This window comes from Acanthopagrus latus, chromosome 18, assembly GCF_904848185.1.
Source record: "Acanthopagrus latus isolate v.2019 chromosome 18, fAcaLat1.1, whole genome shotgun sequence".
In the NCBI taxonomy this organism is placed as follows: Eukaryota; Metazoa; Chordata; class Actinopteri; order Spariformes; family Sparidae; genus Acanthopagrus; species Acanthopagrus latus.
This window is the reverse complement of record NC_051056.1, coordinates 26,778,699-26,806,382: the sequence shown is the minus strand read 5'-3', so window position 1 is coordinate 26,806,382 and position 27,684 is coordinate 26,778,699. Positions and strand designations below refer to the sequence as shown.

At 42.1% G+C, this 27,684-nt stretch overlaps 1 protein-coding gene across 11 annotated transcripts in view; it reads left to right on the top strand.

Annotated features, from left to right (window-relative positions):
- The window catches only part of wu:fb13g09 (multidrug resistance-associated protein 5), a 37,224-nt gene extending 11,773 nt beyond the window's left edge, over nt 1-25,451 (top strand). For all 11 annotated transcript variants that reach the window (XM_037078216.1, XM_037078214.1, XM_037078213.1 and 8 more), the window contains 26 exons: nt 2,960-3,107; nt 4,108-4,341; nt 4,689-4,862; nt 5,514-5,661; nt 6,837-6,985; nt 7,126-7,233; nt 8,163-8,513; nt 8,621-8,692; nt 8,873-8,997; nt 9,085-9,157; nt 9,300-9,503; nt 10,173-10,298; nt 10,601-10,712; nt 10,826-11,010; nt 11,400-11,546; nt 13,742-13,871; nt 14,242-14,395; nt 17,892-18,020; nt 18,129-18,315; nt 19,135-19,224; nt 19,653-19,845; nt 19,951-20,110; nt 21,563-21,641; nt 21,749-21,862; nt 22,927-23,091; nt 24,253-25,451. In XM_037078216.1, the coding sequence (XP_036934111.1) occupies nt 2,960-3,107; nt 4,108-4,341; nt 4,689-4,862; nt 5,514-5,661; nt 6,837-6,985; nt 7,126-7,233; nt 8,163-8,513; nt 8,621-8,692; nt 8,873-8,997; nt 9,085-9,157; nt 9,300-9,503; nt 10,173-10,298; nt 10,601-10,712; nt 10,826-11,010; nt 11,400-11,546; nt 13,742-13,871; nt 14,242-14,395; nt 17,892-18,020; nt 18,129-18,315; nt 19,135-19,224; nt 19,653-19,845; nt 19,951-20,110; nt 21,563-21,641; nt 21,749-21,862; nt 22,927-23,091; nt 24,253-24,345 (3,850 nt within the window). In that variant the 3' untranslated portion in view covers nt 24,346-25,451. The remainder of the gene's footprint in view (nt 1-2,959; nt 3,108-4,107; nt 4,342-4,688; nt 4,863-5,513; nt 5,662-6,836; nt 6,986-7,125; nt 7,234-8,162; nt 8,514-8,620; nt 8,693-8,872; nt 8,998-9,084; nt 9,158-9,299; nt 9,504-10,172; nt 10,299-10,600; nt 10,713-10,825; nt 11,011-11,399; nt 11,547-13,741; nt 13,872-14,241; nt 14,396-17,891; nt 18,021-18,128; nt 18,316-19,134; nt 19,225-19,652; nt 19,846-19,950; nt 20,111-21,562; nt 21,642-21,748; nt 21,863-22,926; nt 23,092-24,252) is intronic.
- The last annotated feature ends 2,233 nt before the right edge of the window (nt 25,452-27,684 follow it).

Here is a 27,684-nt window from a genome sequence, read left to right as displayed (position 1 = left end):
TACATTCAATCTAATTAGCTCTTTTCATCATGTTGATTCAAAGACTATTCATCTCAGTCAGCTAAAATCCATATTGATGTTTTTATATCTCACTGTAGAACAAGGAATCACTGTAATGTACTCAGTGTGTAAACATAAAAGTGTCCCTCTTTCTTTCTGTGCAAAGCTAACAGAACCCTTACGTCATAATAATATAACTGAAAGATTATTACATTTAAAGGTAGAATCAGTAGCAGTCGTTCATAAATGCATGAGAAAGATAGCTGACTGTTGAGTCTCATTCCTACTGTGTCAAATACTAAAAATTTGGGGTTGGTAACATGTTCTTAGCGCGGCAAAAGAAATGAGTAAATAAGAAAAAATCCAGGCAGATGGCTGCGTGCTCTCTGCAGATACGAGACACTAACATGCCTTTTGTTTTCATTCAAGTCTTTCATGTCGTTTCATCTCAGTCGCTCTTGGGAACGCAGCATGCAGTGACGCAAAATAAAGATAATCGATAATTCCCCTCAGATGCATTAAGACTAAAGTGACAGCCTGTCCTGAAAATGTAAGGAGTAGGAGGTACAGATATATGTTCAGTAAATGCGGGTGTAGCAAGTAAGTGTTTGTTACTTCACACCTCTGGAGATGTCGCTCTTGGGTAGATATAAAAAAATGCTACCAAAGCAACACAGTACATAAGATGAGCACATCAGAAACATCAGATAGGTCAGACCTTCATGTTTTACTGTGTTTCTTGAAATGTTACAGTTGAAGTCGGGGTGGTTCGGTCTCACGATATATAATTCCCTGCCATGTAAACAACATGTGCTCTCTGAGGTCAGACTGTGCGGTGAGACTTCATTCATGAACATCCAGTCTTCTTTTACCTTCACAGGGACACTGTGCCTGGATGGGAGGCTGCTAAGAATAGCAGGGATTAGAGATTAGAGTGAGAGTTAGTGCCTGACTTGGATGGTTATGTCATTAACTCCTCTACCTGCGATGCACTGTGTCTCCCTGTCGCATTCATTAGCTGTCATTGACTTGACTCAGCGTGGGGCAGACCATGAGCTTATAGTCACTGTTTACCTGCCAGACAACAGCTTGAGAACCGCCTTGTACTGATGCACTAATTCTATGAATGGACAGTAAAGAATTACTTAAAGGTCATTAAAGTGCATTCAGATTTTTTACGACTTGCTGATGGGGAAGTTGATGCATTTTCCTGAACTCACGTGCTGTCGAGCCACGGCGCCATGACTTGGCAATAACCATGAGCGAGACTCTTTGAGGAAGTTCTCTCTTGTATCTGGTGACAGCTGTGTGGGTTGTAAATGACCTGTTCCGTTAAAAGGCTTTGGCTCAGGGCCAGGACGTTAAGTGCTGTAAAGAGTGCATAGACGAGCGGCTATCAGACTGGCACGGGTGGGCGATAGTGTGCATGTGCACTGCAGAGTCGCGCGAGACGGCGGTCTTTATTTTGTGTTTACATAGCAGGAACAGTTACGCAACCACGATGCAAAGCAGAGATGATGGCGGGAGGAGGAGAGGGGGGATGGGGGGGATGGGAAAAGCACCCTGGGAGAGTTGACACTTGTTGGTGCTCAGTGAGGTGCGAACCTTGAATGCGATGTCCTGGCCAACACTCTCACGAAACATCAGCTTCGCTTGCCATCTGGCAAACTGAGACGATGGCTGTTAGGAACATTTCAGCCGTGTTTAAAAGCAAATCACTCCTCCTTTGGATCCCACACTGTTGCCCTTGTGTTCCCATTTCCATTTGTGTGTGTGACCAGTTACACACTTGCAGATCTGTGATTGTTAATTACAATAATGAAAAATACAAATGTGCGTGATTTTGGATTTATAGTTTATTAGTATTTACCATCATGAAATATTCTTTCCAGTACTTTGTCAGTACATTGTTCACTGTTCTTTGCTTGATCTAGTGACACATGATATATTACTCACAGAGAAATCTCATTTCCATTTCTCTGTTCTGTGCATTTATTGGCCTGCAATTCATTGGTATTTCTTCGATTTGAATACCATTTGATTTCAAGTAGTAATTATCAGTCTGTGTGAGAGTGTAGTTGGTTTAATGTTCTGTCTATCTCTGATACGTTTTTAATAAAGTCATTAGGGCGTAAATTACTTTCTGCAGCTGCTCTGCTGCTGCTTTATGGCGTCATTAGCAGTGATGCATTGGCCAACAAGATATTTCTACACCGTTCAAGGGGCATTTTACTGCAATGAAAGTACATTAGCACGTCTTTAACATGTTTGGTCATACCCTTCTCAGTCTAATTATGTGATACATCATTCACAATCATATATTGTAGGTCACCTTTACATTATTTTCAGCCTTCACTTTTCTGTTATGATTTTCAACTGACTGGCCGTTTATATCGTGCTTTCAGCCAGTCTGATTAATTTGAATTGCTACTCGACTGATTTTAATCAGCTAAATTTAAGAATTAAGAAGTTGTTTTTTTTTACTTATGAAAATGCCAACTTTTACATGAGGTTAATCATCACTGCTAAGGAGGTTATGTTTATACCTGTGTTTGTTTGTTTGTTTTTTGATTAGTTGGTTTGGCTGCTTTATCACATAAAACCTACCAGGATGAAGGATGGGTCTTCACCCAGAATACTTTTTTTCTCAATTTCTTTGCTCGAAAGGCCAATATCTACATTTCCATCAGCTTCACAGGGAATAATGCATGGGTGTTGATTAAAAGATGAGGTGTATTTATGTGGCTCGTGTCTATGAGTGAGTTCAAAAAGGGGAATGTTGAGCCTCGGCGGTGGTATATGCTCCACTGTGCGCCATTTTGGTTGGTACTACTGGACTGTACTATTTTTGACTAATTGTTGATTCAGTAAATTAAGTTCACTAAGAATATGATAAAGTTTGTTTGAGATGTGAATTCATAGAGCTTGTCATCATTTTGCCCCCGGTTTCTTGTTCCAGGCTTGAATCTTTGTGGCACGATGAGCTGAAAAGACGAGGGCGAGAGGGCGCGTCCCTGTCAAAAGTCTTCTGGAGGTTCTGCCAGACCCGCATGCTGGTGGCCATCTTCTCCCTCCTCATCACAATGGTGGCAGGCTTTGTTGGGCCCGTGAGTACAGTCCAAATCCTCCTCTCCCTTTTTATAATCTGCCGATTCGGCTAATATGCCTTTCAGCATGGTCGCTGGCTTGGAGTCCCAAGTCTGGGTGAAAATCGCTTTATCCCGTTTCACGCTGGTCTGGTAAATTGAAATGAAACCATACTGGGAGATTACAAAGCCTTAGATAGTGATAGTTGTACCCAGTTATACTTTGGACCACAAATATGCTTTTATTGTATCCGCCACATGGATTTCTCTCCAAAAACATTGCTTATCAGAAATTTCAAATAATCACCTTAAACTAAAAGGCAATTAGGTTTGGAGATATCACTGAGCAGGTCCCATTGTTCCTCGTGCGCCAAGCTGCTTGTTTCACTGTTATGTGTGTTATGTGATGTTATGTGTACACTACTATCCGAAACTAATAGCATTAAGTGGATTTAGTTCTTACACAATGACGCATGTGTTGCACATTCTTGACTGATTCGTTCAGTACACTTTAACAAAGGCGTGCTGTGTGTATTGTCTTTGTAGATTATCATTTCCAGACTTATTTTAGATATTTGTCTTGTCACGTCGTGGTCGTCACGTCATCTCCATCATGCTTTTAAACTGACGGCCTTGTCTGAGAAACCCAACCATCTAACCTATTGATATTAAATATTCAGAATGTTTCATCTTCTTCTGCGCATCCTATTTTTTCACCTTTTCATAATGTCTCCGCCCTGCTCATCTCTATCTATCAATGTATTTTATTTCCCTGCAACAAAAACCCCCTGAGACATTGTGATATGTTATTGTTAGCTATATAAATAAAACTGACTTGACTACAGCATCTCCTAAACCATAGCTTCTCTTTCATTTCATTATTTTTCTCCTCCTCCTTCTCCTGTCCCACTTTATCTCCTCTATGTTCCTGTTTCTTTCTGCTCTTTTCTCTTACTTTTTCTGCTCTGTTTCCTCCATCCTTCTTTTCCTCTCTGCTCACTTTCTCCCTTTTTGTTCCCAGGCTCTCCTGGTTCGAGCTCTGCTGGAGTATTCCCAGAGCTCACAGATCTATGTGCCGTACGGCCTGTCTCTGGCAGCCGGGATCTTCCTCATGGAGCTGATGCGCTCCTGGTCTTTGACGCTCATGTGGGCCGTCAACTACCGTACTGCAGCACGCCTCCGTGGGGCAGCTCTTACTTTTGCCTTCAACAAGATCCTCCGCCTACGCAGCACTAAAGACATCGGCCCAGGCGAGGTAGGTGATAAAACCCCTGAGGGGACTCATCTCTAAATTAACTAAATCATCCCTCGCTGCGGGGTATCACATACAGAAGATTGAGATGGATTTCATTCCTGCTCTTACACCATTCCTGCTTGGATCTCCACAAATCCCATAGCCTGAGGGAGGGGAGGCTGTCTAAGATTAGTCATTACACAGCTTAAGAGGAATCATTGTCCAACAAGTAATGTGGGAATAATGACAACTATATTTGTAAAACTGACTTAGTGGCGAGGTTTCAGTGTGTCTTGTTTGAAAAGGTTTCGTTTATTGTACTTTTTTTCATGTCATTGTTAATGTAAATCACCATCTCTCTGTCTAAGCTGATCAACATCTGCTCCAGTGACGGCCAGCGGCTGTATGAAGCGGTGTCAGTGGGCTGCCTGCTGGCCGGGGGGCCCCTCGTGGGACTGCTGGGTCTGTCCTACTCTGCATACTTCCTGGGCCCCACAGCTCTGATTGGGTCAGCTGTTTTCATCCTCTTCTACCCTACCATGGTAAGGCTTCAGCTAGAACATCTGTAAGAGTGAGACAGGAGGATAAGAATCTCGTTCAGAAGTTTTGACATTAGTGCAACACTGCTTTTATAAAGAATTTGACAAAATACTGTATGCATTTATTACTGGAACACAAAAAATAGATAATGATCACAACAGACACATAAAGATAGACAGTTTTATTGCAGACTTTTATAAAATAGACAGCACGTAATGATAACACTCATTGCTCCAATGACAAGCAATTCAATAACAGCAACTTCTAAAAGTCCCAGCAAAAGTTACGGACCATTGTTTTATTGTTGACTCGTTATTTTCTGAGCTATAACTTTGAAATCAGTTTAGCAGACAACATGAGCACTCATCACTTTGGAATCTTTTCGTTAATTCAGGCAGTTGAAGGCACTTTTAAAAGCATCATAACTCTTCGGCTATCAATCTCCTGTCAACTTCGGAGCTGTTATTTTCAAATTATACTCAGTCTAAGCTGGAGCCTGACAGCCAGAGACCCTTGTATTGATGTGAGAGGCATTTATCACTCCAGTCCCCCGGACAGCCCTGCAGCACAGCTAATGTGATTGTGTCTGCTTTCATTTCCTCCCCTGCCACTTATTTCTCCTGTCATCACTTCCTTTGTTCCTGTCTCTGCAGATGCTCGCATCGAGACTGACGGCGTACTTCCGCAAAAAGTGTGTGGCCGTGACTGACCAGCGCGTGAGGCTGATGAACGAGATCTTGGGCTGCATAAAGTTCATCAAGATGTATTGTTGGGAAGATGCCTTTGAACAAAATATTGACAGTGAGTGGCATCATGATAAACCGCTCATGTCATGTTTGTTATCAGTTTTCTTGAGATGCAAACTTGGTCGCCTTTTTTTTTTAATTTAAACTTTTTATTCCTCACTCAGAATAAAGGGTCACCTCATTTGAATAACTGTCACCGTGTTGCAAATGAGTGTCTAATTGGTCAGTTTATCGCCTGGAATTAGACTTATCCTCTTAGTGAACTGGCAAGATAACCTTGCCCCTAAATCCATTTTCATTAGCCTGCGCCATTTATGTGGTTCCCTGTGCCCTCCTCTATAATCAAGGCCACTTTGAATCCCTTGGCTTCAAGGTTAATTGGCAATGTGTTTGGGGCCTTATGATACCTTGAGTGACTGTCAAGGCTGCTCTACTTATCCATGAATTAGCGATGGCCTTTTCTCATGAGGACCTTGCTGTAGGTTGTGGATAAGGATCATTCCCCCCCCTTTAATCATGCTCCAAATTAGCCAGGTGGGGCTCGTTTTTATTGCTGTCCCTTGATTACCTATCATAATCATAATTAATCGGCATTCGACTTAATAGCCAATGAGTCTGAAGGGTTACAATGCCATTCCCTTCAATTACTATTGTTGTTGAATAGATGATCACAGTGTTTTTGCCCGCAGCGTGTGACTTTTGCTTTTGTAATCCACGCAGAAACACACATAATATCCAGAGCGAATCCCATGGAGAATATCATGTACCAGGAGGAGGGAGTTCTTTTATTTCTCACAGTGCTGCTGGGGCTGAATTAAAGATGCACAAGCTTTTTGTTCCAGGGTTTGCACCCAATGAACTGGGGGAACAAAGCAGCTAGCATGTGCATTTGGGAGATACAAACATTGAGGAAGGAAGGGGGGCAGGATTTGGGCTTTACACTTGGACAGTTATCAAGGTTCAGCAGGTTTTGAAGTCCCTTTCATGCCATATATGGATGTGGGGCCCTTGTCCTCCCTCTTGTATCTATTTCTGTGCAGTTGCTCTGTGTTGGTTAGGGACTCTTATGGTGTTGTTGACTGAATGTTCACTGGAGAACCCTTTGGTAGTCACTCAACCCGTACTTTATTTTCTCTCTCTTTCAACCCCGTCTTTGCCTTTTTATCATCTCTCTCTCTCTCTCTCTCTCTCTCTCTCTCTCTCTCTGTGTGTCTCTTGTCTGCTCAACAGAGGTGCGATCGAAAGAGAGAGGGATACTGGAGAGAGCTGGGGTCATCCAGAGTCTCACAGTGGGTGTGGGTCCCATTGTCCTGGTGATAGCAAGCGTGTGCACTTTCACCCTTCATATGGCTTTGGGCTATGACCTCACTGCGGCCCAGGTATTTCGACGTACAACAAGGAAACTGTTTTTGAAACAATTTAAATGTGATACTTATGCTTCTACAAGTATCAAGTCTCGATCAATTTTAAAGTCACGTGTAGCCAATAACTGTCTCGCTCTCAACACATCCCGTCTCAGGCTTTCACCGTGGTTGCCGTTTTCAACTCCATGACCTTTGCCCTCAAAGTCACACCATCAGCTGTGAGGTCACTGTCGGAGGGTGCAGTCGCCGTCCAAAGATTTCAGGTGAGAGATAAAAACAAGTCTGTCAACCACCCGAGACGCAGAGTTGGCTGGTATGGATGTCAAGCATTCAGTAACTTATTATATATCACATCACACCTCATGAGGGTCAACAGGGTAAAGTAGACATGAGATTGTCGATCAGAAAGTGCACCAGCTGGTCACACCGCATACTGATATTTTCAACATACTGTACATGTGGTAAAAGTCGTATGTTAGTGAGAGATGGTTTCACTGAGCCAGCTAGGGTTAAGTAAGCAAGCGCTTCTGCCAAGGACACACCAAAAGGCCTGAGGCATCGTGTGTTTCCCTCTAACGCAGGATTGACAAAGACATACTCAAGGACAGGTCAGACTGTACCTTAAGCAATAGACTGAGTGATATATTGGCACAGCTGCCTGTATCTTATGACACAGCTCAAACTCAAGTCAGAACATTTGTCATCTATTCCATTAAAAATGGCTAGATATGGTCACCATTACAGATACAGAGATACAGTTGGATATATAATCATTATTTTATTAATGCATGCATCTGACTTTCATATTGACATAATTTGCAATAAAAATGTCATTTCTTCCTTGTCAGATGTTTCTTTTTTTAAAGTTAGCATCGGTGTGTACTTACACGTTAACAATATCAGTTAACTTCTGCACTAACAGTGTTTCTCTGGGAGAGACGAGCTTCTTTTGGTGGAGATTTAAATTAGAAAAAAAAAAATTAAAATTATAAAGCATGATAGGCATTTTAAAGCATCAACTTAAACATCAGGGAAGGAAGTTAGGGACATACCTAGTTTAAACACTCTGCTGCTGTAATGTGAGGAAAGATCTTTTTCCATACATGTTTTAGTCATGAACCTAAACAATTTCTCTACAATGTGTGATCAAAGTTAATAGTTGCATAAAGTAACCCACTGTCTCTCTCCACAGAGGCTCTTTATGATGGATGACAGAGAAGCTGTTTTGGTCAAAATGGAGGATCCTGGCAATGCGGTAGAATTTCAGGATGCCACACTGGCGTGGGAAAAGGCGCGCTCTCCGGCTACGAAGCCTAACCCGCCTCCCAAGAAGCAAGGAGGGATGAAACGCGTCTTCCGCAGGGAGAAGCTCAGCCTGTACATTTCCACAGAGGACAGCAAAGTGAGCAAGGAAGCTCCCAATGCACAAAGCCTCCTCACGAATATGGAGCTGGAGAGTCCACAAAGCACCATCTCCTCGACGCAAAGTATGCGACCTCCGCTGCACAAGACCCTGCACCGCATTGACCTGCGCGTTAAGAAGGTAACAAACACATACACAGAAATCTGTCCAATGTAGGGAGAAGGACAAACGTTTTTCAGCTTAATTATTTATTCCGACAATGCCACTGTATTTTTTTCCCTCTCCAGGGTTCATTGGTTGGAATCTGTGGAGGTGTCGGCAGTGGAAAAAGCTCTCTTCTGTCTGCTTTACTTGGACAGGTGAGATTCAACTGGTTGTTCAACTCGAGATTCCTCTTCAGACAGCACGGACATGAATAGCAGCAACAAGAATAGCTTTAGACTTTCGGAACATTTTATTCACACACAGTGCCGTGAAGGATAAAAAAAGCAACATTTCAAGTGTTTTCTCATCTTTCAACCCTTCTCCTCCTCACACAGATGACCCTGTTAGAGGGAAATGTAGCTGCAAGTGGTGGATTTGCATATGTGTCACAACAAGCCTGGATCCTCAACGACTCTCTAAAGGAGAACATCTTGTTTGGGAACCAGTACGACCCTGACAAGTAAGCTCAACTACTGTATAATGATGGCAAACAAAAGCAATCAACTTGACCTCTAATTAACATATTTTCTCATCATACCCTCATCAGATATAATGCCATCCTAGAAGCCTGCTGTCTCCTCCCAGATCTTGCAGAGCTCCCTTATGGAGACATGACTGAGGTACAGTAGAAATGTGCTCCTCAGTAATAAGAATGTTTAATAAGTCTTTCTTTACGCATGGTGCAGTTTTAGTGGAGATATTCCTATCTCTCCACAACTAGAAGAGAGTTTAACAGAGCTTTTTTTTTTTTTTACTTCTTAGATTGGAGAGAGGGGTGCCAACCTGAGTGGAGGGCAGCGTCAGAGAGTGAGCCTGGCTCGTGCCCTCTACAGTGAACGGCCCATACTTCTCCTGGATGACCCTCTCAGCGCTGTGGACGCTTGTGTGGGTTCCTATGTCTTCCGTAAAGCTATCAGGGGTTTTGGCAAAGGAAAGACTGTGCTCTTTGTCACCCACCAGCTGCAGGTGAGGAGCTGACTGTGAAACCCTGATAACACCAGTTCCTTCAGAATGTGTCATTTTGTTTATGTATATTTTAGTAGTTTCAGCATTGTGAAAATATTCCATGCATTTTTGTCCCTCTCAACTGTTTGTTTCTTTAAAGACCTGGAAGGAAAAAGGTCTTGTATTATGCTAATTTGTTAAGGTTTATGCCTACTAGGTGTCTACCAGAAAATTATTACATGCTGCAATGTTCAAAAAACCCATTATTTCAATTTGTAATACAGAGGATAGTTGAAAACATTTCAACAAATACAAAGAAATAGTACTGAAGTTACAAAAGCAAATGCAGTTTAACCATTCATCTTGACTTTTCCAATATGCTTCTTTTACACAATATATATCCTATAAGAATTTTCAATAACAAAAACAAACAACAGAAGCCCATTTAGACTGTAGACTGTATATTTACTTTATCTGGTAAAAAAATAAAAAATAAAAAAAACACATTATTTATCCAGTACTGTCCATTGCTGCAGCACATCTATTCATCACAGAAATCCCAGTCTGCTCTGATTGGTCAGTTATCACAGGCCTGAGGATGCACATTATACAGTATGGGATCTTTAAGTTTAAAGCTCCAAATTTAATCCCTGATTTTGACATTGTTTTCTTTTTTTTTTTCTTTTTTAGTACCTGTCTGAGTGTGACCATGTTATTCTGATGAAGGATGGGCAGATTTCAGAGTGCGGCACTCATGAGCAGCTACTGGCTAAAGAGCGTGACTACGCCACCCTGTTCAACAGCATGCAACAGGAGGTAAGAGGGTGCAGGAGGCACCAGGCAAGCTCTTTTGAATAAGGCATCTCTGCCCCCCGCTGCTCAACAGCATTAAACATTACAAGCTGAATAATTCATGAGCATAAAGAGGCAGGACCAATAGTTGCATACATGGATTTTCATTATTTATGTGTGCATTGATTTACTAGCGAGCTGCTAAAAACCCTGTCAATAGTATCTGAATCTAAATGACCTGCAGCGTATTGTCGTAGCTGCAGTGGTCTGTAGTGTTGCCATGTTTCTAATCTCAATTTCCATCCTCCTACTTTTGTGTCTCCCAGAATCTGGTGAAAGAGAATTTAAAAAACAAACAGCAGAGGACAGACACTGAAAAGGCTGACAGCACTGTTGATGTTGCCAAGGTCAGACCAAAGGTGGAAAACAAGAAAGGAGGTGAGAGTCCCTGCCACTTATCATGCACCACATGGAGAACGAAAGCTGAAATGCTTGTTTTCCTTGACAGTGGTTCATCTGTATCTTCATTCTTGATGCCTTTCTTTATGTAGAACAACTGATGAAAGCTGAGGAGAAGGGCTCTGGTGCAGTCGCCTGGTCTGTGTATGGTGCCTACGTCAAAGCAGCAGGAGGTCCAATAGTCTTCCTCATCAACGCCTTCCTCTTCATCTCCACCACAGGCAGCATAGCCTTCAGCAACTGGTGGCTGAGCTACTGGATCACTCAGGGCAGCGGGGTGAGTTTGGAGACGACGCTGCTCTACTGTAATAGACAGCACTTATATAGAACGTATATCCCAAAAGAAATATAACTACTTGTCTGTAGTGAGCAGTGGGAGCCGACTGAGAATTAATCTGAACGTGCATGATTAAAAAAGTAACAGCACTGGTGGAAACTTAATTAAAAAACAGGGCACGAGCAGTGAAGAAACAGATGTGCCACAAAGCAGGCGGCGGCAGCTATTGAGAAATGTGTTCCATATAGTAAATATCAATGAAGTGACTCATTTTCATGTACTTTTTTGTGTGCTTCCCTCTATTTCATTAGATGCAAAATTCAAACATGGGGATAGAATCAATGTTTTTTTCCTCACTCTTTGTAATTTGTTGCTCCATCTGCACTCAGAACACATCATTAATCTTGGTCAATGAGACGACAGCGGGCAACAGCATGAGACTGAACCCTCACATTCGGTATTATTCAACTATTTACGTCGTATCCATGGGAGCTGCTTTACTGCTGAAGACTATGAGAGGGCTTGTGTTTGTGAAGGTAAGCTTCCCCCACCCCGGAAACTCCCGTCTTTCTCTCGTATGCTTTGTCCATAAAATGTCCACAGTGTGTCAAGTTAAGTTGAGTCCTTAGTTAAGGCGAGGCAAGTCCTGTGTCAAGTCACACCCCCGCCTCCCCCCCTCCACAGATACTGCAGTATCCGGTCTTTATAAAGAGATAAGATTATCAGAACTAAACACAGGAATGCGGCACTCATGTGCAAGACTCAGGAGACAGTTGAAAGCCTTTACTTCAAGAAAATTGCTCAGTACACAGAAAGGCAGTCAAACAGGCAGCCATCCAAAAAAGGGCTCGGCAAAAGGCAAGGTCAAAAAACACAAGCGAGGATCTAAGAACTGAGCACCAGGAACAAAGGCTTGAATGCAGACAAACAAACAAAAAATAAAACGGGAAGAAGAGCAACAAAAAGTGAAACAAAGAAAACATAATCTAGGTTGCAGGAACAGACCTGACACATCTAGGAAACTCTGTTGTTTCTGTCACATGCTTTGTTCCTCACTGATGAGCAGACATGTGATTCAAGTCGAGTCTTACGTCGAGTCACACCCCTGCCTCCCCCCTCCAAAAATACTGCAGTCTTACCTGCAGTAATTAGTCTTTATAAAGAGATTAGTTATTAGTACCCATATAATAATGATATTATAGGCCAAGGTATGTAACCTATTCAAAGAATATGGCAATGGATTACTTTTGTTTTCATAATTATTGAAAACGCAGCGTCACAAGGAGTTTGAATGACAGGGTAGTCAGCACCACGATGCCAATCTCAGTTTTTGTTCACATACTGGGTAAAGCTAGTTAAGTTAAGTCAGTTTAATTCATAAAGCCCCAAATCACAATAGCATTGCCTTCATGGGACTTTTAATCAATCTGTCCTTAGACCATCAATGCAAGTCAGGACAAAACTCCCCTGAAAAAAAAAACCTTCTAGCTAGGGGAGAAATAAAAGAAACCTTATGAAGAGCTACAGTGGAGAAATCGCTCTCCTAGGATTGTAGGATAGACAGACGTGCAATAGATGTGTTGTGTAAAGAACAGAATAGCAAAACCGCAGAGTAGATTATATAAGATATGTGTGGGTTCAAGAGGACGAGGCAAAGTGGTGCCCGAGCTACATGATGTCCTCTCCACTCTGGTGACCTGGAAGAAGACAGGCCACACAAGATAATGAGCAAAAACCTACCAGAAGGTTTAAAGATTTTGATTTTACAGAAGTATAGGTAAAAGAAAACTGTAAAAACAGAAGTGAGCAGTGATCCATGGGCGACCCTCTGGATATGACAATCCACATACGTGAAACATGTGAGGTGACTTCCAAGTCCAAGTCGAGCCTCTGAAAAAAGTATTAGATGCTGATAATTAAGTGGTGGGCAGTTAAGTAGTGATCCTGCCTAATTGTCTTTATTGTCAATTTTTTCATGCTCTCATGGTTTCGGTGCCGTAATTGAAAATGCCCGCGGGCCAAATCCATTTATCCCTCCACCGCCATGTCACAGCTTTACAAAGACTGAGTGTGTGTGTGTGTGTGTGTGTGTGCGTGTGTGTGTGTGCGTGTTTGCGACTGCCAGAGAGACAAAGCGGCAGAGAGAGAAAAGGAAGGATGTGTGAGCGTGCATGTCAGTGCCCCTTCGGGTGCGCATCCTCTTTTTCAAGCTAACCCATCCTGACACTGCATTGCAGAGGTTAGGTCCCCACGATAATGTGTGCCACTTGAAATTGCTAATTTTTCAAAGCCGGCTAATCTTTTTTTACCCCTAGCTGTGATGAGATCTCTGGGACTGTTGAATATTCCATTAATAGAATTAATTTGTTCTCTGCTGCCACATGTAATTTCTGTCCAATTGGTGAAATGTCTCTTGCTCATTAGGTCATGACCTTTATGTCAGCCTCCCAGAAACTCATTATAAATGAAGATTTGACAGCTTGCCTTGTGCAAGGGGGAGAAAAAAAAAAATAAGAACCCATCACTGTGCACATGCTTAGCATATGGTGAGGTAGCATTTGCTTCTTGACTCCCACCGCATTTATCCATTGTGTGCTTCACAACGTTCGAGCACATCGACAGACTGTCTGTTTATCCGAGCCATGATTCTTTCCGTATGCTTCTTAAAGTGGTTTGTTTACATGTGTCAGGTCTCCTGTTCAGACACGGCTGTTGTTGTTTGTGTTGACAGTGCACGGTGAAGGCTGCCTCCGTGCTGCACGACAAGCTGTTCCGCCGGCTCCTCCTCAGCCCCATGCGCTTTTTTGATACAACACCCCTGGGTCGTATCCTGACCCGCTTCTCCAGAGACATGGATGAGGGTGAGGCTTGATTTGTCTTGACTGGGAACCTTTCCCTTAAGAGAGCTCTCAGTCAGTGAAGTCACCACAGTTGACAAGGTGTAGTGCCGAGACACAGTGTGGGTTTTTTGGCCTGAGGGAGTGGCTTTCTGTTATCCACTTCACTGGTGTCTCTGTTTGACATGTTGATTTGTGGGTTGCCGGGGCTTTTTTGGTTGGTTGATTTTGTTTCTAAGCATAATATTCTGTAGACTCCACTGTGTCTCATTTTCTCTTTTGAGGGTATAAAAGCTAAGAACCACTTAGGGGGGCACAAAAATATAGTTCACATGCGGAGACAGATCCAAACTCACGCAGTGTGTCTGATACATAATATTTTTCCTCTCCAAAGTTGACGTACGTCTCACCATGCAAGCTGAAATGCTGCTACAGAACCTCACCCTGGTGCTGTTTTGCTTGGTGATGGTGGGCATCGTCTTCCCCTGGTTCCTGATATCCATCCTGCCCCTGGGAGCCTTCCTCTTCTGCGTCAACCGTGTCTCCAGGTTAGATTCTCATCACTTCTCTTGTTATCATTGCTATTTGGCAGTGAGCCTGATATTCATACAGACTGTTAACAGACTGATTAATAACAAACAAGTACTCAAGTTCCTTTAAGCACAAAGTATGTAATTTCTGCCATGATGGGGTTTTTTTCTCAATCAAAACAAAAAAAAAAAAAAGACACAAATACACGCGATCATGGGAGCTGTTATTATCATCATCAGTATTAAACAACCACCACTGCTGATGACATCACGGAACGTGCATGTAGTGAAGTTTGTTGACATTTGTTGACCCAAAATGAGGTTTAAAAACGTAATACTTGTACTGCGCATGTGCAGAGTTTGACTAATTAAACAGCCCTGCCGCCAACTAATCCCACCTGAGCTGTTGAACAAATATGGCTTAAATATCTAATCTCTGAATAACCTCACCTGGCTTGTTAATCCCGCGCATTACCGTGATCTCTTCCTCCTCCATGCTCATTAGAAGTCCATCTGCAGCAGCACCAAAGCGGTTGAAACTGTCGTGAATCGTAGCTGTGCACGATTGACTGACATCTTTCATATTTCGGCTTTTGGTGGAATTGGATGCATGTTATACAACCGCCCTCTCTGTCGTTAGGGACTTTTCAATGCAAAATGTGTCAAGTGGTCTGTCTCTCTATAATTTCTCTGGTTTAGTTCTGGTTGGAAGTTAAAACGAACTAACTAAATGAAAAGCACCATAAATGTTTAGGATAATGCAAATCTTTAAGCTGTAACTTAGATTTGCATTGATAGATATTTAATAGTGAGGGGACAGATTAAAAAGTCCAAAGAAGCTGACAGAAACACACCGACTCATTAAGTTAATAGGACTAACGTGCCGGCCGACACTGAGCGATTTACATCATATTTTCAGGTTGGCAGTCAGAGGTGGTTGTTATTCGGCCAGAGTTACCTCACCAGTCACCAGTCCCTGACTTCCTCTGTCTGCTGATTGATTCGGGGCAGCGGGATTCTGATCTCAGCTGCCAACAAACACTGACCTAAAACAGGCTAATAATCTCTGTGGCGCTGCAGAGCGGTGATTATCCTCCATTCTTGTTTTTATTACCCTCTCTGATTGTAGAACTGCGGACGGCCATTTCTCACGATGAGACATTTGATTAAAGGTTAAACCAAACAAGTCTCATTCACAAAAGTCAAGGTAATCTTTCATGTATTATTATGATTTGTATTATAAAAGAAGAGCACAGGCTACTTTATGCTTATACAACAAGCAACTTGGAAATGCAGCCCATAATGATCGTGAATTAGTGATAAAAACAAAGCTCCAGTTCCCTGCTGTGTTCTTAAATGGTTTCGTTGTCAGTGTTTTGTCTGAGCTGGGCGCCATTATAATCAGTAAAATAAAACAGGAGAGTACTTTTGATCATCTCATGTGCATGTATGTGGAGTGTTATCAGCCAGTGATCAAATTTTTAACAGTTCTGCTGTAAATGTTGCCAGAGCGCCGTGGATGATCCAATGACTCTGCATTAGTCATTATTTATGATTTCGCAGCGATTGTGCAATAAAGGTGAATCCACCGAGGTGAACAGCGGCGCGCTGGCATCATGGGAAATAACCACAGCGTCTTGTTATTTCCCCTATCTGAGAGATCAAAAGGAGCACGACTCTCGGCGTTATTGTTGTGCTGTCGTAAAGTCAGAAAGTACAAAAACAAAATACAAGAAGTTCCGGATGACATACAGTACACGTTATTTGTAGCGATGACAAATATAGAAGGAAGTGCGATCAGTTGGATTTGAATTCATTTTTCTCAAGTAGAGCTAAGAGTTTGGGGGGAATATTTCATGATGCTGGTTTGCTTTAGGTTCAAAGCTGAGCTGTGTCCCTGCTTACAAATCACACACAACTTCCCCTCCCCTTCTGCGGGTATGAATCGTTTGATATCTCGTCCCCACATAAGCTGGATTTCTTGATTTCTTTAATCAGATCTTATAACAGTTTCTGTCTCTTGAGGGATCGATTTAATTACAACATATCTTCATCTATCTTTAAAGAGACACTTGATTTGTTGGCAGATCAAGTGGAATTAATGTTGAACTTTGATCGAGTATTTAAGCACACAAGAGGAAGAGGAGGACTTTCACCAAAAGGTAGCGATCACCCCTGGCAACGCTTACAAAAGAATGAAATACTGTATCTTATAAAGTCACGACATCCGAGGATATGTATAGACGGTACATCTAACTGGATCTCCCATTGAAATCACCCACTTCTAAAGCAGCCTTTATTGAATTCTGAAATGAAACTGCCCAGGGCATAAACATGTTTGTCTGGATCAGGGGCTTGAAGTGAGGAAGTGTCATGTTCTTTCCCGCTCTCTTCTGCACTGTTATGAGAAAAACCAAATGATTCATGGGAGACTTGAAATTCACATACACCATCCATTCTGTCTTGGTGTCTAAAAGTAGAACGACACCTCTCCTTTGTCAATAAACCACCCTCACTCACACTGCAACGTGGACAGCGAGTCTTGCGTCTCTCTGGCTGCCTATCGTATGCCGGAAGTGCTCATGATATTGGATGACATAGTGGGAAAGCAGTGGTGTGTCGCGGACCACATCCGCTCTGTCCGCCGTGCCGTCATTCCCTGCATGTGACACACAAGAGCATCATTAGAGCTGATGCATTTCCCATTCTTTCATTCCTCTGTGAGGTTGCCATATTCAGCCGTAATGTCTGTGGTCCTTTCAAGATCAGTGAAAGATGCAAAGTAAATAAGTGGCTGATGGCAGCAATATCAATTTGACTAAAATGTGACACGCATGCTTCAGATCTTAAAACCTTCACGAAGGTTTGTGCCACACATCTCACACAGGATTTCGAAACTCTATCTCCTTTTTTTTTTTTTTTTTTATATATACTCGCTGTGTCTCATTGTGAGCGTAAAATGTTCTCCATGGTGTTTTCCAATTTGATGTAATTTATTTGAAAGATTTGCTCCTCACATGCCGAGGCCAATTTGCACACAGTTCCTTTGCCATTTTCATTCAAATTAGGCAAACCTGAGTGGAGGCTTTTCCGCTCTGCAGTGCTGCAATCTTACCTAATTTGGATTTTCACAACCACTTGGGGTTGCAAATGAAAATAAACTTTAGTTGTGGTGCACATCTAGACTTAGTTTATCTTTGCCTGTAAATAATATTTAAAGACTGTTTAACATTCAATCAGTGTAAAAACAAATTAGATTGCTTTGTGAATATGACAGGAAAGACAGAACTTATTTTACATTGCAGTTTAAGTTCTGCAGTATTTTTATATTATTAACTGTATGATTTTAGATTAGCCTCCACGTATCTCTGTAGGGAGCTCATGTCCCACCGGCGGTACAAGAATAATGGTTTTAGCGGTAGAAATGCAATTGATATAATTTATATTTAAACTAAAAATTCAGTTCCCGCATTAGGAGGATGAGTGCGTGAGATTATTTTCTTCCTGTTTCCAGGGTTCTGATTCGCGAGCTGAAGCGCCTGGAGAACATCAGCCAATCACCATTCACCTCTCACATCACCAGCAGTCTTCAGGGACTCTCCACAATCCACGCCTACGGAAGAGGGCGCGACTTCCTCCAGAGGTGAGTATAATGGTGTCTGTCAGAAGATGGAGATCATTACATTTTAATCCGTCGTATCTCTTGTTGTATGTTTTCAGTTCCCTCCTCAGTTTATCTCTCTTTTCTCAGATATCAGGAATTGCTGGACACCAACCAGGCCTCAAACTACCTCTTCAGTTGCGCTATGCGTTGGCTGGCAGTCCGCCTGGACCTCATCAGCATCGCTCTGATCACAGCTGTAGCACTTCTCATTGTCTTCATGCACAATCAGATACCTCCAGCCTATGCAGGCCTGGCCATATCGTACGCAGTGCAGGTATGTAAACACATGTAGTCGCCACTGACTGTATAAGATACGGACGGAGCTTTCCGGTCTGGTGCGGCAGTGTCTTAAACTTGGATAATTTTATAATAGCCAGCAGGGGGGCAACTCAGTACAACATGCTGTTCATTTTGTACATTGTCGTCCCATCAAACGTAAAAAGGATATGCGTGGCTACATTGTGATTGACAAGTCCGTACCAAGGCTTGTCTCGATCAGATCCAATCAGTATCCTCCACAGTCACACCCTCTCCTCCAAATATGGTCACTTCTGGCCTTAACAAGATGGCCAAGACTGTAATGCCAAAGCTGAATGTTCAAAACAGAAGTCCACCAACCAATGAGTGATGTCAGTTGTTTAACACCTTTGTAGTCTATGAGGTTAAAAAGAAAGTACAGCTTGTTTGCACTTACTTAAACTGTTGCCTCAATAAATGAAACTTGAATCAAGACCATGTAAATAGAAGAAATAACCCGTTCTAGCTCTCACACATGAACAGTTGACTTCATAAGCAATATAATACACTGTTGTTTACCAAGCCTCACTTGGTATGATGTAAGTAATGGTGGCTAATGTTGTTTTCCGTACAGTTGTATGAGTCCCAATATTCATTTATTTTGCTGATTTTGTGTCTCTTCTTCGTGTCTGCTGCCGTTTCCTTTTAGGAGGAGACAGCAACAACATTCCGTTTATTGGGCTTTAAATGTTTTTTTTATTTTTTCAGTGCTCATTTGTTGAAGTTCTAGATACCGAGTCTTTCACGGTGTTAAACCCTAACCTTTCAACTCTCTCTGCTTCTCCCTCACCTCCAGCTGACCGGCTTGTTTCAGTTCACGGTGCGGCTGCTCACAGAGACTGAAGCTCGGTTTACATCAGTGGAGAGGATCAATCATTATATAAAGGTAGGAACATTGATTGGCGGGGTGAGGGAGGTGGATTATGTGACACACGCTGCACATCATCACATGGACTCGGTGACTGTCTGGAATCACGCCATCTAATGCAGACCAGCATGAATTTGGGGCAGTTGGTGTGTCCAGACGTGTGTGCTTCCGTCATGTGCGTGTGATTGTATATGTGTGATAAGCAGCGCAGCAGGGAGGAGATAGAAACCCAGTGTGAGGTCTTTACACACTCCAGAGCACATGACAGGGCTTGTTTCACACAACAGCCATCAAACTGCAGAGATACGAATGGCAACTTTACTGTTCAGTCTCAAGGCAAAGAATGGCTCATGCAGTGAAAATCATTACAAATCAGTTAGAGGGGCTTGCACCTCCACGGAGATTTAGAGAGTAATACCAGATACCATCCCCTTTCTTTATCTCAGAATCTAGAGAGTGAAGCGCCCCGACAAAGTCCTGAGGCAGCCGCTCCTGCCCCCTCCTGGCCTCAGCGGGGAGAGATCACCTTCCAGGATGTAGAGATGAGTTATCGTGACAATCTGCCACTTGTGCTTAAGAGTCTGTCCTTCACCATCCTGCCTGAAGAGACCATCGGCATCGTGGGTCGCACCGGATCAGGTACAGCTGACCCCTTTGTGTTCCCCAGCCGGCAGCTTTTTCAGCTCCTTTTTTAAAATCTCCTTTTGTACGCACAGTTTTTATACAGAATCTTTTCTGTTGCAGGGAAGTCCTCTCTGGGTGTAGCTCTGTTCAGACTGGTGGAGCTGACCGGAGGCTCTATTACCATTGACGGAATCAATATCGCCCAGATTGGTCTGGATGACCTGCGGAGCAAGCTAGCCATCATTCCTCAGGAGCCGGTGCTCTTCATCGGGACAGTCAGGTAATCCGAGTGATAATTGCTTGCGTTAACGAGCTTTGTAACGTATGCAGTGGTGCAGCTTTGCAGAGTTTAAAAAAGCAGAGCGCAGGGAATGAATGAGAACAACAACCTCTCGACGGTTAATGCGCTCTTAACTTTCAAAGACCTCGACAGCAGGTAGTGGCTGATAATAGCTTTTTTTTTTCAATGTTTGATAACTTTTGAGTCATTCATCCTAACTGTATGTTTTAAAAGCTCAAGTAAAGCAGAGTTTCTCAACTTCTCAGAAGCTCTTTCTTGATTGGGCATTCAGGGGCTCTGTTGTGAATTTGATTATGAACCCATGTAGTTTCCTCCTCTGGGCCTACGTGCAATGGTTGTAGGCAAGCTACTTTTGTTGTTGATGTTCAGTAGATCACTCACTTTTGCTTCAATGTCCTCTGTAATGATTTGATAACTGAAAAACACCTTGGATAGTATAATAACAAATGGCTGTAATTTGTTTAGGAAAGGTCAGATGTAGACAAAAGTACATATGGAAGTCTGAAAACATCCAAGTACATTTAAAAAGATATTAAATAAATCACTTCCCAAGGTTCTGTCAACGTTAACAGAAAAACAAAATCCACTGTTCTGAGACCGAGCAATTGTAAATTTGGGACTTTAAATGAGCCAGTATGAAACCTCAGGTTCTTCTGAATTAGATGATGGATGGCGCCCGATGCTGACCGCTACAATAAGGTAGGAAAAAACACATGAATACGGGAGAGTCAGGCGCTACAAAAAAATGTTCTAGCTCCTCTAATGTAAAATCCCATGGTGTCTAATGGTGCAACAGTGTGGTCACACTGGGCGTCTGTCACAAGTCTTTATACTTCCTTCTTGTTTTGTCTGCTACTCCCTGCTGAGGTGCCTTCAGTCAAACTCTCTGGTTAAAGCCACAATGAACACTTTAAAAAGAAAAACTAGAGCTGTATAATTTATCAAAACTATTAACAAAATTGTAAGTGAAAATCACAGGAGCTGAGCTTTTTGCTGACAGTAAGTATGTCACAAAGTACCAATATAAATGGAGCATTGTGGTGCTATAGAGACGCCCTGGCTCACACATCTTGTTCTCCAGGCTTTGGGAACGTGCGTGTTTGGCACAGCCCCCAGCAAAATGTCACATCCGGCAGCGATCTTGGCTGTGTCTATTAGTGTGAATGTGAAGCCACACCGGAGGGAAATCATGACAGGAAGAAAAATGATGATCGTCAGTAAAAAACTAAAAGCACATAAACACTAGATTTGACAGGCAAGACGTATTCAAAAACAAAAACATCAGCATTGTGTTCATACAGACGAGCAGTCAGTTGGTTTATGGATGTGGATGACCTCGGGCCCAGATGAGAATTGACGTTGGTCAGCAGTGAACTGTACCTCGTGTCTTAATGGGAATTCAATCACAATTATGTCTTCTTTTTCCAATAGGAGCAATTTGGACCCCTGGGATCAATACTCTGATTCCCAGATATGGGAATCTCTCGAGAAGACTCATATTAAAGAGATGGTAAGTCACAAGTCACATAAACACTGTCAGATTAGGTCGAATGATGCATTATTGAATAGAATAAAGCTCTCATACGTGTCCTCGCACCTCTGTATGACCTCCTGCAGGTCAGCCAGCTGCCTCATTCGCTCCACTCGGAGGTGACGGAGAACGGAGAGAACTTCTCAGTGGGAGAACGACAGCTGCTCTGCGTGGCCCGGGCCCTGCTGCGCAACAGCAAGGTGCTGTTTGTATAACACTGCTCCATCACATTTACACGAGAAACATTGTGTGGCGTGGTGATGATAGCAGCTCAAGAGAGAGGTTCTCCTCAGTTTTATAATCTAAGAACAGAAGCTCTCCATATCAGAGTGGTCAGTGTGCATGTGTCCCTGTATGGGATAACACTGCCACCTAGTGGATCTCAGAAGCAGTAATTAGGCATGAGCTGTTTGTTGTAATTTTATGTTAATGACGTTCTATAACTTTACATCTCCTGATTTGTTGACTTCATCATATATTATACTTTATTTAATCAGTAAATCAGTGAGACCTTAGAATCAAATCATAATGTAGTAATAAGAATAATGATATAAATGGTAATGGTAGTGTTAATGACATAGAAATATAATAATCAAATAGGAGAAGATTAAGATAAAATGTCATGTGTACACAACAGCCTGACGAAATACATTCTGAAATGTCCTCGGTGAAAGAATTGAAGAAAAGAAAAATAAGATATTCTGTAAAAATATGTTTAAGTGTGACATTCATAAAGACAAACTCACCTGACAATCTGAAATGTCCTTGGTGCAGGTACAAAAAAGAATAAAGAACACAACTATGTTATATAAAACAGTCACACCATACTTGCCAACCTTGAGACCTCAAAAACTTTCAAAACCAGAGAAGGAGTCTGAAAAATGTGAGTTTTAGAGACTTTGTTCTGTTTTGTAAAGAATTTAAAGAATGAAAATAACAAAACTATAAGTAAATCGCAGCAGCATTTTTTTCCCTAGATACTTTTAGTTCCCCATTTGGTTTTAAGAAAATAATGCAGAATAATTTACCCCTTTCTGATTGATGTGGCAGATGCAGTGGATGTCACCGTTCTTTAAATGTCTCTGCAGTATTATAGACTCACAAGCTGCACAGTGCCAGAAACAGGTTGTGATAACTAAAAGGGGAAAAAAGGCGAGAAAATGTATCTTAAATTGTGAAATACAGGTGGATTGTGACAGAGTAAAGACAATGAAAAGTCAATGCATTTTTGTTTTTTTTTCTATTCTTCTATTTTTTTTTTAAGGTTTTGATATTGGACGAAGCAACAGCCGCCATCGACACTGAGACAGATCTTCTCATTCAGGAGACCATTCGCAGCGCGTTTGGCAGCTGCACCACCCTCATCATCGCCCATCGTCTGAACACCGTGATGAGCTGCAGCAGGGTCATGGTCCTGGACAACGGCCAGGTGTGTAGAAAGGCAACATGAGTGATTGCGCGATTGCACAATGCGGCGCCTCAATTGAAACTCATTCCCAAGTTGATACCCCCCTGATGAACTGTGTGAATTGGTCCCTTTGAGATGACGGATTGGATAAAGCAGCGCACGCTTTACTCGGCCGGTCATGTGCTCGAGCTGACATTTGATGCAAGTAGTGAACATTAGACGCACGCGAATGATTACCAGTCTCAGCGTGACCCCTTGACCCTGTTAATAAGTTGAGTTTGCCTCACAAAGGATTCATCAGCGTGCAGAGTTATGTGATTGATCAGGATCGACAAGATTCATGGTGTGAAATTATTATCACTAACTGCCACTGGGACCGTGCCACCGTGCTCCCTGGGCTTCTACCAGAGGTGACATGTAGTACATTCTGTACTCATGTAGAAGTACAGATGCTAGAAAAAGCACTCTGTCAAAAGCAGAAGTATTGATTTAACTTCCTTACTCAAGTAAATGTAAGAAAGTAAATGCTCTGAAACGTCTTGAGGGTATTAAAGTAAAAACTTAAAGGTAGAATCAGTAGGATTGGGCCGAGCTGTTCCAGACAGATTGTCGAGTCTCTGGGTGTCAAATACTGACGTCCCGAGCATCATCAACTTGAGTAAATAAGGAAACTCAGGCAGAGGGTTAAATCGTTTCCATGGGAACATTTTTATGTGGGTCAGTTTATGACGAGCTGTAAATTACCCCTCTGCGCTTTGATTTTGTTCGGTATAAGCCTGTGTATTGTGCCTGACGTGTTTATATGATGGATTTTTATTCTTTATTCTGCTTTTAAAAGTGATTATAATCAGAATATTAGGCTCCATGTTAATGCAGCTATGGTGAAAATTCTGAGAGTAACGTAGCTTTTAGCAATCAGTTAGCGTTAGTTACCTTAATTTGTGGCTCACACAGAAGCATAACAAGGCTGCCTCAGGACAGTATTTTTTAAAAATTCTTTCCAGACATTCAAATTCTTTTCATACGCTGCCCTCGGGAAATAACTCAGGTTGCAATAATCTTAGAGAAAATAATATGCCTTGATTTTTGCTCCTTCCACACAAGTTCATGGAGTGAGCAAGCGGGACCGTCTGATTTTATATGCTGGCACTGATCACTGTTTCATCTCTTTCATTCTCATAGATTCTGGAGTTTGACAGTCCCGCCGCCTTGCTGGCAGATGAAAACTCGAGATTCAGAGCCATGATAGAAGCCTCAGAAAACCAAAGCAGATAAAAGACGCCGGGCCCTGATCTTCAGCGGAATACCTGCATTGCACAAAGAACACAGTTAATTCAATCCTGCCGCAGTGTGAAAGTCACGTGTTAAGAAATACAGAGGGCTCCTGTGATGGCCGCTATGTGCAACAATGTCTGTTTATTTCCAAACCAAAGACCGAAGGGACCACATTTCTGAAGGGCACATCAAATCTCACAAAGACAGACGTAACAGCCTCCTGCTCTTTGCCACCGTGTCACAAGAGTTATTTCCCGGAGGCCAAATAATTAACTTTCAGTGAAACAGAGCAACGACTCTGACAACAGCACTTTATATTTCATGTGGACACATTAAAGGACATGCGGTGCTTCGTTTTTCCTCGGGAGGCCAGCTAATCAGTGACACTCTAATTAGTTTTAGTCATTTTATTTCCGTTAACTACGACCTCACAGCGCAGGAATTTACTGTGAAGGATTACTGTTGATTATTCAATATAGTATATCTATAAACAAATCATCTATTAATCATTCCTAGTAAGTACTGTCTGAAACATGCAAAAAAAAAAAAGTTTTGTTTTTTTATGTATAATGCGTCTAGTTCAGTGTTTTAATGCAGTTATCTCAGTAAATTATTGCAGATATGTGCCTAGAGCAGTAAACACTTCAGGTCATATAATGGAGTTAGCCATGTGAGCATATTAGACCGCATGCAAGTACTGTGTTATGAAAAGAGCTAATGTTTTCTTCTAAATCCAAATGCTGGAGTTTTTAAATCCTCGCTTTTTAGACTGCTGTTTTTATGTTGTTTGTTTTTTTTTTTAACAGCAAAGTAATTGCAGTGTTGGACAAATGATGTTATACTGTTGTGATCGAAGTGCAGGGGTGTTAAAACTGATCAACATCAGGACGTGTCTTCAAATGTTGTGTTCTCACAGAGCTGGGGATCGTAAAACTTCTGCCTTATAGTCAAGTACATGCTGAACAATCATGAAGAGTGCAATATCTTTCTGTTGCATCGATGCATTGTCAAGATTGCCTTTGTACACGTGAGATTATGATGTTGCAATATTTTTCTTCTTTTGTAAATGTTTGAGTTGTTTTTTCAATTAAAATATTTTTTATATATGCTGATGTCCATCTGTCTTAAATATTTTACATATTAAAGCAACATTATGTCACTTTTTGACCTTAAAATGATCATTTCGATGGTGCAGTGTCTTGTAACAGGGTGAATGGTGTCTCTGTCTCAGCCGCTCTGCCTCCCTATCGCTTGTTTCTGTACTAACTTCAGCGACAGGGTCGGATCACAGCGTTACACACATGTTAACCTCAAGATGACAAATTGTTACAGATCTTGGATTTGTATTTGTAACATGGTGTTCTAATCAGAAACTGTGGGGAGGCGCGCCAAATCACACAAAATGCCAATTTCTACAAGTTGTTCTTCCAAAGTCTGCTCACATGTGGGAATACGACTGCATGTGTGGAGAGTTGTGTTCAGCCTTGTGTGGCTCGAGGCACACACACACACACACACACACACACACACACCTGTTCCACAGCGTGCTGCAATCAGTCGATTACGAGGACTGCGCTCAAACTGGTCAGCTGTCCGCAAACCATATAAATTCCTTAACGAGGTAGGAAAATAGGTGGAATTCATTTATTTACAATAAATTCTTTCATTTATGTATAATACTTGCAGGACTGCACAGCAGGAGGGACTTTATACTGAATGTCCTTTGCAGGAATCTGTGTGAGAGAGAGAGAGAGGGAGATAAACAGCTGTGTCCACAAACAACTGGACTGAGTACTTATCCTGCTCTGACCCCCTGCTGATTAGCACTGTTTAGCATTACATATCAGATAGTCAGCAAGTCGGAGCCTTTTGTGTTTCTCGTCCTGGCTTCGCCTCCTGCTGCAACAACATTCCATAATAGCATTATAAGCCCGTCACTCGCAGCCGGTCTGGGAGCAGAGAGGAGGTTTCTGGCACAACTTCAGCAACTTCCGAGGGGCATTGAGAGCGGAACAAGGTCTAAAGACGTGAGAAAAAACCAAACAAACCACCGCTATACTCTGAGAATATAGAACAACTTTATTGTTAGACCAACATGTTGCAGACTGTGGCCTTCGTCAGGGTCATTGTGAAACACAATGCAGAAAAGGTTTAAATAAGGGAGGTATGAAAAGAATATAAAGCAACAAATCGTATAAATCCAAACACACACATCAGCTTATAGCGTTGTTTTATATAATACTACTGTTATTGGAGTTTTGCTGCTGTTGCTGTATGTTTTAATAAATAAGGTTAGACACACTACTGTTAATAAGAGACCTTTGTTCCAAAGGGACGTATGAGCTGTCCTAGTTAAGATGCTGTTTCTTTCACTTTCTCTGCAATGTGTACAGTTTTTCTTTGCTGAGACACCCTTTTCTGTGGTATTTTGATTAAACACATTTATTCAGGGACACACACCAAACTAAAATACTGAAGCTACGAAAAATAAATGTTGACACAAGCAACCTTTTTCGAAACGGGGCCTCAAGAACAGGATCCACATCCAGAATTGTATCCTTTCAGGTAAGTTTGTGTTTTCTTCTCCAGTGCATTTTTCAGTTAAAAGGTGGGGCAAGTGCTGCCTTTCACTGTCCCCACCCAGCTTCATCCTGCTGCCCCGCACATTTGAACCAGCAACCCTCCAGTCATAAACTCACACTTCTCTAACCTTGGGCTGCCCCTGTGCAGGTGGACGCCAACTCAAACTGTCGGTATCTGACGATCTGCGTTGTTGAGAATCAACCCAGACCAAAGTTTCCAGCATGCAACACAGTGTGCCCTTTGTTTTTCTATTGGTTCAGCGAGTGTCAGCAGGATTTAGAGCTTTGAAAATCAAATTATAGTCAAAACTCTGCATGAAAAATTCAAGTTTGTGAATGTGTAGAGAGCTTGCACACAAACAAAGACACAAATACATGTTGCCCTGCTTTTAGGAGGAAACAGGCAGGACCAGCCAGAATTTAATCTGCAGTCACACTCACAAACCTCAGTGCAGCACTAAGTTAACTTGAACATCTTCATTTTTTTTCTTATGAGTATAAATCAGTTGACACCACATAACAGAGAACAAGCTACTGCTCAATGTCAGCAAAACCCAAGGAGCTGAGTGTTGATTTCTAGGAAATAGGAAAACTAGAAATGACTATCCCTGAGAAACCTATCATGGTCTGATCTTACAGAAGTACAGGAAAAGCTCTACTACCCCTGGAAACATAGGAAGGCTAAATTCCAGAGCAGGGTCTGAGTTAACTTTTACACAGGGAGCAATAGAAAGGATCCAGAGTGGAAACATCTCAG